This window comes from Budorcas taxicolor, chromosome 11 (genome assembly GCF_023091745.1).
Source record: "Budorcas taxicolor isolate Tak-1 chromosome 11, Takin1.1, whole genome shotgun sequence".
NCBI classification, from domain to species: domain Eukaryota; kingdom Metazoa; phylum Chordata; class Mammalia; order Artiodactyla; family Bovidae; genus Budorcas; species Budorcas taxicolor.
Window position 1 is genome coordinate 47,165,669 of NC_068920.1, and position 15,546 is coordinate 47,181,214.

The 15,546-nt window shown below is 38.7% G+C and overlaps 1 protein-coding gene across 4 annotated transcripts in view; it reads left to right on the plus strand.

Annotated features, from left to right (window-relative positions):
• The window catches only part of BTBD9 (BTB domain containing 9), a 409,506-nt gene that overhangs the window by 40,149 nt on the left and 353,811 nt on the right, over positions 1–15,546 (plus strand). For all 4 annotated transcript variants that reach the window (XM_052649115.1, XM_052649113.1, XM_052649112.1 and 1 more), the window contains 4 exons: positions 433–796; positions 2,542–2,806; positions 10,842–11,061; positions 14,165–14,284. In XM_052649115.1, the coding sequence (XP_052505075.1) occupies positions 452–796; positions 2,542–2,806; positions 10,842–11,061; positions 14,165–14,284 (950 nt within the window). In that variant the 5' untranslated portion in view covers positions 433–451. The remainder of the gene's footprint in view (positions 1–432; positions 797–2,541; positions 2,807–10,841; positions 11,062–14,164; positions 14,285–15,546) is intronic.

Sequence of the window (15,546 nt, forward strand, 5' to 3'; positions counted from 1 at the left end):
TTTCTAATTTCTGCCAGTCTGATGGGAAGAATAGCACCTGATTATATTTAATTGTTTTCTTCTGATTATATCTTTTCCTATGGAGCTTTACTTTTTTAAACTACCTTCTTGACCTTTAACAGGTTTATGTTGATTTCACTGTTCCTCTCAAAAGAGCACTTTCATCTTTCTAATTAATGAATGTCTATTTTATTTCTTGAGCTCTTAAGATTGTTCATTAGTTGTGTATAGAATTAATTCAAAATAGTTTTAAAATTATTTCTCTTGCTTTATAGATCTATTTTAAGTGATTACTATGTATTTCTTCACCTGAATGTTTGTCACTAAACACATTTATGGTTTTTTTTTTATTATGCTGATAACCTTTATTTCATAATTTTGTAGCAAATCCTACTTGAAGTTTTCCTTATGCATTTCTCCTCTGATGTGCAGAGCATTACTGTATGGTGGAATGCGAGAATCTCAGCCTGAAGCCGAAATCCCTCTTCAAGACACCACTGCAGAAGCATTCACAATGCTGCTTAAGTACATCTACACTGGGCGGGCGACGCTGACAGATGAGAAGGAGGAGGTGCTGCTGGACTTTTTGAGCCTGGCTCATAAATACGGATTTCCGGAGCTGGAGGATTCCACCTCTGAGTACCTCTGCACCATACTTAACATTCAGAATGTCTGTATGACTTTTGATGTTGCCAGTCTCTACTCACTTCCCAAGTTAACTTGCATGTGCTGCATGTTTATGGACAGAAATGCTCAGGAGGTACTCTTAAGCGAAGGCTTCCTCTCCCTTTCTAAGGTGTGTCATTGTCTCCAAGTAATTTACAGGCAATATGCATTGTTTTATTTGTATCTATAGAGAAAAAATATAGCAGTGGACTAAGAATAAAAAGAAAAGCTACTAGTGTGGAAGAGGTGGTCTGTCTAGCTATCTGCCTCTGACTACTGAGACTCTAGATCACATAAGAGGGAGGCAGATTGCTGCTGCTTTCTTTTAAGGTTCTTCTGGTAAGTTCTGTGTGCAAGAGACTCTGCCGCGGGGTGGTGGTTCTCAATGTAATGATGTCAAATAGACTCTCTCGTGGCTTTGCATACTGTTTTTTGGTTTTGTATCAGTATTTCTCTGACAGAGAGTGCAACTGATGATTCCTTATTTATGAGGGGGGAAGTTCATAAAGGAGATAATGATGTATTGTTGTTCAGTTGCTGAGTCATGTCTGACTCTTTGTGACCCCATGGACTGCAGCACACCAGGCTTACCTGTCCTTCACTGTCTCCTGGAATTTGCACAGACACATGTCCATTGACATGAGTGATGCCATCCAACCATGTTGCCCCTTTTTCTTCCTTCCCTTAATCTTTTCCAGTATCAGGGTCTTTTCTAATGAGTTGGCTCTTGGCATCATGTGGCCAAAGTATTGGAGGTTCGGCATCAGGCCTTCCAATGAATATTCAGGGTTGGTTTCCTTTAGGATTGACTGGTTTGATCTTGCAGTCCAAGAGACTCTCAAGAATCTTCTCTAGCACCACAGTTCAAAAGCATCAGTTCTTTGGTGCTCAGCCTTCTTATGATCTTTAAGTCACTGTTTTTTTGTTTGTTTGTTTGTTTTCCTCTTTTGGCACAGAATTCACTATTGTGCAATGTTTTATACCATATAATAGCTAGAATAAAACTGTTTTTCCCCAGTCTTCCTTTGAACCCTGGTGGTTGTCTTTCCTTTCCCTTTCTGTGTCGCCCCTAGGACCTGAACATTTTGAATGGGAAAACCTATTTGAAAAACTACATGTCTTGTTTTGTGTGTAACTATGATTTTTACTTAATTTTTAGAGGCAAGGATCTTATAGGGTTACACCAGTGTTGCTGGAAGTAATTTTAGGAACATGAGAACTGAAAATATGGTAGAGCAGTAATACTGTGGAACAAAAGATTTTGAATTTTTTAATTGTTAATAACTTTAATATTTATTGAATATTTTCTAGAAGAAAAGTCTTTTGCTGAGTCCTGAGTTATTTCATTTTTTTTTTTCTTTGTTTTACTTTACAATACCGTATTGGTTTTGCCATACATCAACATGAATCCACCATGGGTGTACACGTGTTCCCAATCTTGAACCCCCCTCCTACCTCCCTCCCTATACCATCCTTCTGGGTTATCCCAGTGCACCAGCCCCAAGCATCCTGTATCCTGCATCGAACCTAGATTTTGAATTTTAAATAGCTAGATGTATCTTACTGACTTAGAGAAGTAAATTCTGCTAAAGAACGTGTACAGAGCAACAGCTTCTCACATTGCCATTTTTCTTGTTATTTTATTAAAGATAGGTGCACATGTGTTGAAAAGACTAGGTACCAGTGCCTATAGCTGTTCACACAGCCATAATGGGCAAGAGCATATGGCACAAAGAATAAGGAAAGAAGATGGTCAAGAAGAGTTAATTGCTTAAATATAAGTGATACTTGCAGTTCAGTAAAGTTTTACTTATTGATCATACACATGGTTGAGCTCCATAATAACTGGAAATTTTTCCTTTTTATCCTTTTCAGACAGCACTTTTGAACATCGTATTAAGAGATTCATTTGCAGCTCCTGAAAAAGATATTTTCCTAGCCTTGTTAAATTGGTGTAAGCATAATTCAAATGAGAATCATGCTGAAATCATGCAGGCTGTGCGTTTGCCTCTGATGAGCCTCACTGAACTTCTGAATGTCGTGAGGCCTTCGGGACTGTTGTCTCCTGATGCCATCCTGGATGCTATTAAAGTTCGATCAGAGAGCCGGGACATGGACCTCAATTATAGAGGCATGCTCAGTAAGTACCTGTTTATGCCAATCTCACCACAAAGTTTTGTTTGTATCCTATGATAGTCTCAGCGACAAACTCTAGCTACCAAACCGTAGTTCAGGTGTACGTGTGTCGGTCTGAGGATTAGTGCCCTGCTTCCTGTGGATTGCCTTCCTGTCCTTCTCCTGCTAACTCCTCCTCACATTGCTTGGCCTTTGTAGACCACAAAATATGTATTTCTTGCCATTTCTGGACAGACTTCTCTAGTGCTCCCTAGAATGTCAGAAGTTTTATACTTTTTGTGAGGAGTTTCTTCTCATGTTAAGATCTTTCCTCCTTTCCTCCATCGAATCAGTACCGAATACATGCTGTATACTTATTATTTCAGGAACATGGAGATTTTAAATATTAATAACTAATAATGGCTAACATTTATATAGCATTTCCAATACTTACATGGTTTTTTCCTGATAAATAAAAATAATAGCAGTGAACACAACATTTAAAACTAACATTTCTCAACATTCAACACACTTGAGTAGTCTGTAGCAGATGCTTGATGAATTAATGCAAGAAGAACTGACTAGAAGCAGTGGAAACATATTACTGCTGTATAGAAAGCAGTCAAAGCCGGTGATAAAAGAATTGAAACCTGGGCTAGAGTGTAGAGAAAGAAATGAAAATCTAAAGTCTAAGACTCGGAGAAGACCTTTGGCCAGGGGTCCAAAGGTACAGAGGGAAGAATTAAAGGTAGGAAGAAAACTGGGGTAGAGTTACAGAAGAGAGAGCATTTCTATGGAGAAGGGTGGTCAGTGGTATCTGGTGGTGCTGGGAGGACAAGAAGAAGAAGAATTGAAAGAAAATTTTTGGATATCAATTGTGTGGATATAAATTGGTAGTAGTCTGGACAGAAGCTTAACTATACAGAGAATTAGGCCATAGGTTTGAAAATATAGTAAATACCATGTATGACTACCCGGTGTGTATGTTGGAGTAAAGGTAGTAGAGAAATAGTATGGCAGCTAGAGGGAGCAGGCCAGGAAAGATCGGGTAAGAAATTAGAGGTGCTGGAAGATGGTACTGGTGAAGGGTCAGCCTTTGATAAAGGATGGGAGGAGGGAGAGGGGAGAAGTAACAAGAGGAGTAATATAGTTTTAGCCTTTATAAATCTTCATGGTTGGATCCTTTCTTATATAAGCACCTTTTCCCCCCTTTTTGTCCTAGTTTTGACTGAGGTGTTGATAGGGCCCCAGGCCCAGTTTCATTATTGCTGTAGGTAGACTTGGGACATGGCTGCAGAAGTGAGGAAATGCCTTGGACGTTTCATGTAGTTACTGGAAGCCTGGAATTGATCAGCTGGTCAGTATAGGTGTCAGACCTGGGTTACAATAGGCCCATGAAATTACCAAGAAAGAGGGTGACCAACCAGTTGAGGAGCATTCAGTTTCAAAATGATATACTGCTTATAAATGTTAAATTCTTCATTTTGGAATAATTCAGTGGGAGCTCAGGGAGGAGATTATTCAAATGCTTAGGAATCTTCTAACTTATAAACTTGAAAAATGACTTAAGTAGCAGACTCTTTTTCTGATTTTTTCATTATATGAATAGTAAAATTAATAATAGAAATACTGAGCATTTCACTTTCCTCTCAGATCCTAAAATATAGGTTAGTTATTTTCTAAGTAAATGTTATTCAGACATTCATTTTATTTTTTAAAAATCCAGTTTCTTCACTGTTTGGGGAAAAGAGGTCTAAAAATTCAGGACTGTTCCTGAGCTGATGATCTAGAAAGACAATTCTGCTTATTTTGAAATTATTGTTGAGGTTTGTTTGTTTCTTTGTTCTTCCCTGGGTATAGGTTCGGAGTCTTCGAGGACTTCCCATGAAACATTGAGAGGTTCTATCTTGGGGCTAGGGAATTAGTATCTAGGGGCACAAATACTAACTCGTTTTTTTAGTTCATTAATATTGGTTACTGCATGGTTTAATGCTTATGGTTGCATATCAAATTAAAGCAATTTCCACCCACCCCTTCCAAAACAAAGGATCCAAAGGATGTTTTTTTTAACTTACCAGTGATCTGTCTTTTTGAGAATGTGCTGTAGATGTAGTTGTGTACATATGTAATGATGAGCATCAGTCTGTATATCTGCGGAAAGGAAATTTTTTTTTGGAAATTAACTTTCTAATTAATTTTTTTCCTTAGGATATTTAAACTACTTGTGCTCAGACCATTCCTTAATACTTAGTTTTGTCCTAGCTGTGGAGCTATTTCTTCCTTGAAAGTTAGTGCTTTTTCTCTTCCGACTGAGTTATTCTTTGTTTTGTGTATCTCAGGTTTTAGGCTTTGGGAAATAGAACAGTAATTTCTTGTTTCTTCATGCTTATAACAGATAGCACATCACAACTTCTGTCCTTAAGATGTTTTTTATTGGCTAAAAGTCGATGTGCTTTCTTGGCCTGCTAATTTATGGTATTGGTTTGTGTTTGGGTGTGTGTGTGTTTAAATCTGTGCTGTAGGTACATGGTACCACACACCTATGCCCATAGTTTTCAATAACTAGACTGAGGGGGCTTGTCACTGTGAAACTATAATTGTTGCTTTTCTTGCCTACATTCCTATTCAGAGTGAGCTTCTTGAGGAGTGTAATTATATTTTTCCTCCTGTCTTCTCCCAGCACCTAGCACAGTGTCTGAATCTAGACTTTTCCAAATAAATGAATGGCTGAATCCATCAGTTGTTTCTAAACTAGAATTTAAAATTTCTCTCATCTATCACATAAAGACAGTAATAAAAATGAACCTTTAATAGTTTGAAAATTCTTTGACTCTGTTAGTATTGCCTTCCCAGTTGTCGTTTTCAGTATCTTCATCTGTAAACTAGGGGGTTCACGAGTCATCTACTGAGGTTCCTCCACAGATGCATTTCGTGTCTGTTAGGCACTCTTGTCTCCAGTAGATGGTGCACTGCTGAAGGGCTGGAGGGCTGAGTCCAGCACAGTGAACAGCACCCAGAAAGCAGCTTAGGAATTTATTTTTTCCTTTAAATTAATTGGACAACGATCCCTTTCAGTTCTTGAGTGTTTTTATTCTGTGATCTTTGTAAGTAACTTGCCTAGAGTTCGAGGGAAAACAATGCCTGAGCTAGAACCAAAGTGCTCATCTGACTCATGAGGCCAGTACTCCTTGACAGTCACCTGCTGGGTTATTTTCTGTTCCTGTTTGGTGTGTTTGAATATAAGTACTGTTAGATGTGAAGACAGGCCTGCAGGAAGTGTAGATAATGAGGAAGGTTAAGGTAAGGAGTGATCAGGAAAGTCATCTGTAATGCTTCGCTTGCTGGCAGGGAGGGTCTATACATTTTTCAGGGAAGTCAGGTAGGGGAGTAGAGTGTGATTTAGGGGACAGAACTGGGTAAAGAGATTGCAGGGTGCAGAGAACTAAATGTGGATCCAAATGATCCATCAGGGGTTAACAGCCATCTCAGCCTAGATGCAACAGAGAGTTCAATAAAGGATGATTAAGAACATGAAGCAATTAAAGAAAAACACACAAGATAATTAACCTAGTACCATTCAGATTTTGGCACTGTGTAGCTAGGGGCTGGTCCTGCTCCATTTCTTCTTAGTTTTTCTTTCTAATAATTGACTTTTTTCTGCTTAACTGTGGAACTTTAGAGTTTCATTTTCTTTCCTTATTATTTGTAAAATGCATCAAAAATTAGAAATGTAAAGAGAACGATTATTGTTGTCTACCACTTACTCCTTGGAAGAAAAGTTATGACAAACCTAGATAGCATATTCAAAAGCAGAGACATTACTTTGCCAACAAAGGTCTGTCTAGTCAAGGCTATGGTTTTTCCAGTGGTCATGTATGGATGTGAGAGTTGGACTGTGAAGAAAGCTGAGTGCCAAAGAATTGATGCTTTTGAACTGTGGTGTTGGAGAAAACTCTTGAGAGTCCCTTGGACTGCAAGGAGATCCAACCAGTCCATTCTAAAGGAGATCAGCCCTGGGATTTCTTTGGAAGGAATGATGCTAAAGCTGAAACTCCAGTACTTTGGCCACCTGATGCGAAGAGTTGACTCATTGGAAAAGACTCTGATGCTGGGAAGGACTGGGGGCAGGAGGGAAAGGGGACGACAGAGGATGAGATGGTTGGATGGCATCACCGACTCGATGGACCTGAGCCTGAGTTTGAGTGAACTCCGGGAGATGGTGATGGACAAGGAGGCCTGGCGTGCTGCAATTCAGTTCAGTTCAGTTCAGTTGCTCAGTCATGTCCGACTCTGAACTGAACTGTCTTATTTAATCTCTACTACCCTAGTTTTTTGAGAGCTCTTTTATCTACTGATAGGCAAATAATAGGCAGTAAGAGTATTTGTGGCTTGAATTATTTTGTTATGACTTGAACTTTTTTTGGTGATCATTTTCCCTTTTAAATTCATCATTTAACTATGGATTCTGGGGAAAAAAATAATTGGAGTTGTATTTTTAATCCTGTGAGATACTCAGCTTATAGTTACCATGAGAGAATTTCCATTTTTGTAAATGTCCCCAATTTTGAAGTGAAAGATACAGGGAATCTATATCAAGAACAGTTAGGTAAGTTCTCAAGTCCTCTTGAAATAAACCTCAGAAGAGAACTTAGAATTGTGGTCGAAATTTTATTTCCATTTTAGACATTCAGCTATGGCCACTCAAAACTCTTGTGCCTTATATGTTATTCTTTGCTTGATAAATTTTAGAAGTGAAAAGCTTATGTTTAGAGAAAATCAAAGGATAGCAGCAGGCTCTACATCTGAAGCTTGAGTGGCCCCTTTGTCTTGGTCTTGACTAGTGGTGGAAATAGATGGGGAAACAGTGGAAACAGTGTCAGACTTTATTTTTTGGGCTCCAAAAACACTGCAGATGGTGATTGCAGCCATGAAATTAAAAGACGCTTACTCCTTGGAAGAAAAGTTATGACCAACCTAGATAGCATATTCAAAACCAGAGACATTACTTTGCCGACTAAAGTCGGTCTAGTCAAGGCTATGGTTTTTCCTGTGGTCACGTATGGATGTGAGAGTTGGACTGTGAAGAAGGCTGAGCGCCAAAGAATTGATGCTTTTGAACTATGGTGTTGGAGAAGACTCTTGAGAGTCCCTTGGACTGCAAGGAGATCCAAGCAGTCCATTCTGAAGGAGATCAGCCCTGGGATTTCTTTGGAAGGAATGATGCTAAAGCTGACACTCCAGTACTTTGGCCACCTGATGTGAAGAGTTGACTCATTGGAAAAGACTCTGATGCTGGGAGGGATTGGGGGCAGGAGGAGAAGGGGATGACAGAGGATGAGATGGCTGGATGGCATCACTGACTCAATGGACGTGAGTCTGAGTGTACTCTAGGAGTTGGTGATGGACAGGGAGGCCTGGCGTGCTGTGATTCTTGGGGTCGCAAAGAGTCGAACACGACTGAGCGACTGAACTGAACTGAGTGGTGTCAGAGCTGGAGGATATGCTTCCAGTGGTCAGCAGCCGCAGACTTTGGACACCCACAGTAAGTAAGGGAACAGAAGTTTGTTTTCACCAAGTAATGACACATCAGTGATACCTGAAAATCACAGATTTGAAGGCTTTGTTTGCTTGCTTTATAAAATGCTTCATCTCAAGATTGGAGGCCTCAGCTTCTCTCTGTTTGGTTCACTGAGGGACCCCCAGTGTCTCACATGGTACAGAATGGGTCCTTAGTAAATGTTTTTTGACTAATTGAATGCTTATACTTATATAGTACTTTAGTATATATTTGCAGTATGATTTTTAGAGTAGCTCTGTGGGTGGGTTGGGTAAAATTTTTATTGGTTTTAGATGAGAAAACAGATTCAGAGAGACTGAGAGACCTCATCAGGGATAGTAAGTGGTAGAGCCTGAGTCTCAAACTTAGATTTTCTCATTTTAAGTCCAACTTTAAAAAAACAACAAAGTTTTATCAGACTGTTTCTTTCCTTTGGGACTAAGTAACCTTAGAAGGAAGAGCTAGTAAGGGGGGGCGGGGAAATATGGTCTTCCTGTGAGAAACCCTTTATGATGGTAGTAGCAGGGCAGGGGCCCTGGTAAACAGACCACCTGTGTTCCAGTAACACCTCTGCTCCTTGCTGACTGTATAGCCTTGGGCAACAAAGTCCACCTAACCCTTCTCTGCTCTACTTCCCCATGTGCGAAATGAATGTAATAGGAGTCCTACACTCAAAGGATTATTATGAGAACTAGGTCAAAGGAATTGATAATGTTTGTTAGATAAATGAAAAATAAATATGAACACTATGTGTGATTTCCATGAGCTAATAGAACTTTTTTGTTGTTCAGTCATTAAGTTGTGTCCAACTCTTTGTGACCCCATGGATTGCAGCATACCAGGCTCCTCTGTCCTCCACTAATAGAATTTAGGAAGTTATAAACTGAAACTGTCTCTTGGACAGGGAGATCAAACTAGTCAATACTAAGGGAGTGCAACCCTGAATATTCACTGGAAGGACTGATGTTGAAGCTCTAGTATTTTGGTCATCTGATGCAAACAGATGACTCCTTGTAACAGTCCCTGATGCTGGGAAAGATTGAGGACAGAAGGAGAAGAGGGCATTTAGAGGATGAGATGGCTGGATGGCAGCACCGATGCAATGAGCATGAACTTAGGCAAGCTCATGGTGAGGGACAGGGAGGCCTGGCATGCTGCAGTCCATGGGGTCACAGAGAGTCAGACACGACTGGGCAACTGAACAACAACAAACTGAAACTGAGCACATAAGCCTCTGGTGGTAAGAAGTTGATCATGACTAGGTTTTATTTTCATTTGGTTTGGTTTCTGAGTTGCCTTAGTCTTTTGCAGGTTAACTAAATTCAACCCAAACCCTATTTTTCAGGTGCATTTTTTATCAGCTGGAGCCACTCTCTTTACCTGTCTTCATTTGAAAAAAAAAGTTTTTAAATCTGCATTTTCCTAGAAATCTGCGATGATAAATTGCTCCTTTTCCCTAAGAGCCTAATTATAGCTCATACTTTCACCTAGTCAGATATATATATTCTGTGAGAATTCAGCATTTATTTATACCATCTGTAAACTTGGCCAGTGCTCTTATTGTGTGCTTTTTTACACGTTTTGTAAAAATAATGGCAGTTTTTTAGAGTTTAGTCTGTGCTTTGCAAAGATCTTCTCATTTAATTCTTAAAACACCTGTGGGATAGATGATGCCCTATTGAGAAACTGAAGTTCAGAGAATGTGACTTCCCCAAAGTGACACATCTGGTGAAAGATGGCAGCATTATTTAAACCCTGACTTTGAAGCTCAAGATCTTAACATCTATTTTATGTTGCCTCTTATCACTCCATGGAGAGAGTGTCAGTATTAGAATGTTAGTACCTGGAAGACTAGTTTCCAGATCTGTGAAGCAAAATTCACATAGAAAACTTCAGAGTCTTAGGAACAATTGACTCTTAGTACATCTAGTGTTGGAGAGGGGAAGAGGAGGGTTAGTTATAATCATAATATTAATTTTGATGACAGACTGAATTTTTATTTTTGAAAGTATATCTTCTTTTAAACATAGTTTTGTTTTTTAAATAATTGATTCAGCACGTCCTTGTATGACCAACAGCTCTGCTGTATTGGAAATGTTCTCTTTCTGTTTTGTCAGAAATTGAACCTATTTGCTTTGCTTTTATATTTTGTGCTCAGGTCCAGGTGGCAGGTATAGGTCATTTTACATGCTGTTTTTATGAAGTAGATATTAAAGCTTCTAATCGAATGAATTCAGCAGAGCTGATTTGTTTGTCCTAGAACACAGTTTCTCCTAGTATTTACCACTTTTTCTTAGTCAGAACTAGTCCCAGGCACTTAGTGGCTACGGTGGTGTCATTAAATTTCAACTATGATGGTATCTTAAACCTCACAGACATTCCATATCTCCTGTCTCTTGTTACATTAAATGCATATACTAGAATCAACTAGAATTTTAATCCTTTCCCTCCAAAATGGAAAATTTAACAAGTAACTGTTGTGCTTTTTCTATTTTTCACTTAGTACCAGAAGAAAACATTGCAACTATGAAGTATGGAGCCCAGGTTGTGAAAGGGGAGCTGAAATCTGCCTTATTAGATGGTGACACTCAGAACTATGATTTGGATCATGGATTTTCTAGGCACCCAATTGATGATGACTGTCGTTCTGGCATTGAGATTAAGCTAGGTCAGCCGTCCATTATCAATCATATACGGATCCTCCTGTGGGACCGAGATAGCCGGTAAGTCATTAGCATGACTTGGAGAGAAACTGACATATTTGATTGAGATGGCCTAACTTTGTGGTCATCAGCTTTGGTTTTACAAATTTGATGTTTTATATCTTTGTCATCATTTTGCTGTTTCTCTTGAAGTTCAGTTTTAGGGGAGGAATTAAGTGCATTTCTTTAAAACAACATTTTTTGTTTCTTTTCTGCATATAAAAGTAATGAACATGTGTTTATTGTGGAAAACAGAAAATACAGAAAAGCCCAAAGAAGAAAATAAAAATTACTAGTAATCTCACTGCCTATTATTAATCTTTGTACTAATCTAACTAGCATTTTTTGTTATGCATAGTGATATAAACACACATAAACACACACAAAAAGAAACCTGTAAAACCACACATAGTTTTACAAAATAAAGATCAGATATATACAAAAAGTAACTTCACTTTTTAATGAAAACATTGTGAATATTCTATGCTTTTAAAATGTTACTTAAAAAAATTTTTTTTTAGGGACTTCCCTGGTTTTCCAGTGGCTAGGACTCTGAGCTCCCAATACAGGGGACCTGGGTACAGTCTCTGGTCAGGGAACTAGATCCCACATGTTGCCACTATAAGTTTGCATGCCACACTGAAGATCCTACATGCTGCAATAGAGATTGAAGATCCTGTTTGCTGCAGCTAAGATCCAGCGCAGCCAAAATAAATAAATAAATTAAAAAATTTTATTGAAGTATAGTTTATTTACAATATTGTTTTTAATTTCTGCTGTACAGCAAAGTGATTCAGTTATATATATATACACACATACACACACATATATTTTTTTTCATATTCTTTTCCATTACAGTTTATCATAGGATATTGACTATAATTCCCTGTACTATACAGTAGGTCCTTATTTATCCATGTAAAATGTTACTTTTAATGATTGTTTGGTATTTCCCACCATTTGGGTTACCACTATTTATTTACTTGATTGATTACTTTTAGATATTAGAAAAACTTTAAAAATCTATTTTATACTATGGATAAAGAAAAAATTGTCTTTTAGTGTGGATAAATATCATTATCAAAACAAAATTGTGAAAAAGATTTGGTGGGGTCCAGCCTAGAAACTCACCAGTTTCGAAAGTTGACCTTTCTTTCTAGCCACTCTGGTTTTCACGCACTGTGGTGTCTGGGTTCAGCTATGATGGCAGAAGTACCAGAGCAGTAGGGTGACTAAGAACTGAACGGTCTCCCTCATTACTGCTTATCTTTAACCTAAACGCTACATACCCAGATACTGGTGTGCAGTCTCTGAGGCCCTACTCATGTTTTTTACGTCTAGGCAAGAAGGACTTAATAGTAAGGATGATGAAACCCTGCAGATCTTGCTGGTTAATTCATTTTTCTTGTTAGCACCACTGACCACCACACTGGGCTTTCAGGCCATTTGAACCAAGTGTGAGGGAAGCTTTATGAAGGGAGAGCCAGCATTTCCCATGTGTGTGGATATTGGAGGTTATCTCTTGGTTATCTGTTCCCTTTATATTAAGAATATATTTCCTGATATGTATCTTATTGGATATAATATGATGTTTATTTGGCAAAATGGAACACATTCATGTATTATTTCCATGAATCTCTGATTAATAATAGTAGTAGGTACTGTTCTAGAAGTTTTACATATATTCATTCATTTAATTAATAATTAAATTAGTATAAAAATAATAGAAAAAGGTTAGCACATTTGAAGGTAGTTATCATCATTTCCAGGATGTTAAATATTTATAGGCCACTTTGTTTTAGTATGTGCGTTACATTCACAGGGGACTTTACCATGTACCAGTTGTTATCTCACAGAAGTTGTTATCATTCTAAGCAAAGGTGAAAAATTCAGAATCTTAAGCCAAAAAGATTCTGACATGTGTTGTAAAATTATATCCTACATTGCTGATAACCCAGAGAGGTTCAATAAAAGGTTATAACCAGTTTGAGACTGAGCGATAAAATGAATGGGAGTGAGGGGAGCAGAAAATGAGGGGATGACACCAAATAAGCTGAGCTTTTCTGGTCACAACTGTTGGTTGCAGGCTGACATTTATGGTCACCTAAATCTTCCGAGATTGTTCCCGTTGATATTACAGTACAAGTAATAACTGCATCTCAAATTTAAATTTGGCTTATGACAGGGGAATATAGATTTGTCCAGGATGGGACCAGCATGTAATGGTCCAGGGTAGCTGACCAGGGGAGGATGATAGGCTGTTTTCATTACTGGCAGATTATTAGCTGCCAAATTTTAAGTTGTATGGAAAAGAAACACGTAATATCTCTTCACCCATGTCATTTATTGTTCTGCAGGCTGTGTTTGTGTGTGGGATGGTAGGAGGCTGGGAGGGATCAGGAGATAAGCTGGCCTCAGTGAGGAAATGTTCAGAGTTGCCTTTCCTCCTGAGAGAGTAGGGCTGAGCACGCAGGCCGATGAAGGCAGAAGGAGAAAGCACCCTTCTCTATTTTCTGTCCTCTCTCTGTCATGGCTTTATTAATCTGCAAATATGGTGTGTGCAGGGCATCCTGGTTCTGTTATGTCTTCTATACCTGATAACATGCCAAGCACCATGCTAGACCCTGAAAATATGCAGATAAATATGGCATGGTACATGTTCTTAAGCAACTTGAGACTTTCCCTGGTGGCTCAGCAATAAAGAATCTGCCTGCGATGCAGGAGACTCAAGTTCAGTCCCTTTGTCAGGAAGATCTTCTGAAGAAGGAAATGGCAACCCACTCCAGTATTCTTGCCTGGGAAATCCTATGGACAGCGGAGCCTGGTGAGCTACAGTCCATGAGTCACAAAAGAGTTGGACATGACTTGGTGACTAAGCAACATGTTCTTAAGCAGCTTGAGACCTAGTAAGGCAGACAGACACGCAAAGAGGTAACTTCAATACATATTGTAAATGCTGTGTTAGGGAAATCTATATAAATTTCATCATGAGAGTTTGGTCATTGTTCAGAAAACCTAATTCATGAGTAGTATATTTTTTGTACCTTTTAACATTTTATTAAAATACCACTTGTTATTTTAATATGGTCCTTTTTTTTTCTGCCTTTTTCCTTTTGATTCATAGGTCTTATTCATACTTCATTGAAGTGTCAATGGATGAACTTGACTGGATCAGAGTGATTGATCATTCGCAGTATTTGTGTCGTTCCTGGCAAAAGTTATATTTTCCAGCCCGTGTCTGCAGGTAGTTCTCATGGCTTATAAATGATACTGATGTTTGTCTAAAGAGATATGAATGTTGAGAAACAGATTTTGTTTTCTGTCTCATAGAAGAAAAGTTTTTCAGGGTATCAGCTACCAAATGCATTCCAACTAAAACACTTAGGAAAACTGTGGAAAATTAACATCTTAATATTTATAGTGTCCTGTGAAACTGTTTTGTACCATGTTTATGTAGTAGACCTGTAAATGGATAAGAAGGGACACTGAGATGTGGAAATGCTTTTTAAATTCCATGCTATACCTTGAAAGCAGAGCTATTGTTAGTGGGTGCGTTCTTTCCACAAAAGCCAGGAAAGATATTTTTGGAGGCTTCCCTGGCAGTCCTCAGGGCCAGGAGATTTTTGGATGCCTTCGTGTATGTTCTGAGTATCTTTGTTCTTTTTCTAGGTCAGTGAATATCAGTGGGATTTGACAGAGCAGGTGTTTCTAAGTGGGGTTGTGTCTGGGGCAAAGGTGGCTGAGCTGGTGGGGTTCTAGACTCACACCCTCCCTTCAACCAGAGCACCTTAAGTATTATTGTTGTTATGTATTTTAGCTCCATGTAAGTTTGTTTTTTTAAAAAGTATTGATAAACTATTCTAATGTTTCATATTCTTACTTTAGGTATGAGCCATCTTTAAAGCTTTCTTTCTGAAATTCTGTAAAACCAGGATGAATGATGAATTGAGGAATTGGGAAAAGCGGTTAAAGACCCCTGAAATTCTATTGTTGTTGTTTTTTTCTGTTGTGCTTTTCCCCTTGGAAATTGCCCTTCAGATATCACCCTAACTCAAGAGATCAAAGGCAGAAAGTGATTGGTTTATTTAGTTAGGTGTGACAAGAAGAGAAGGGAAGGGATATGGTGGGTATAAGCCAGGGAGCATGTGGAGCAGGCCTCCTTACCCCCAACCCTAACTCCCCTCCACACTCTTACTCATGTTCCCGACTGACATCCAGTGTGGCTGAGTTGGGGCAGATGGGGCTGCCCCACAGCATTTACTCTCTTGGTCAGAAGATACCCTTATACTTATTTAATGTATGATCTAACAGCATCAGGCTGAATTCTTACTCCCACCACAGGAACACCACAAAACCTTTCAGCCTCTGGTACTGTAACAAATGTTGCCTACTTTTTTTTTTTTTCCTTAATGGGTATGACCAGACACATTATTGTTACCCAAGAATCCTCTTGTGTGGAAATGAAGAAAATCAATTTCATTTCCCCAAAGAGGAAGTAAAGTGTCT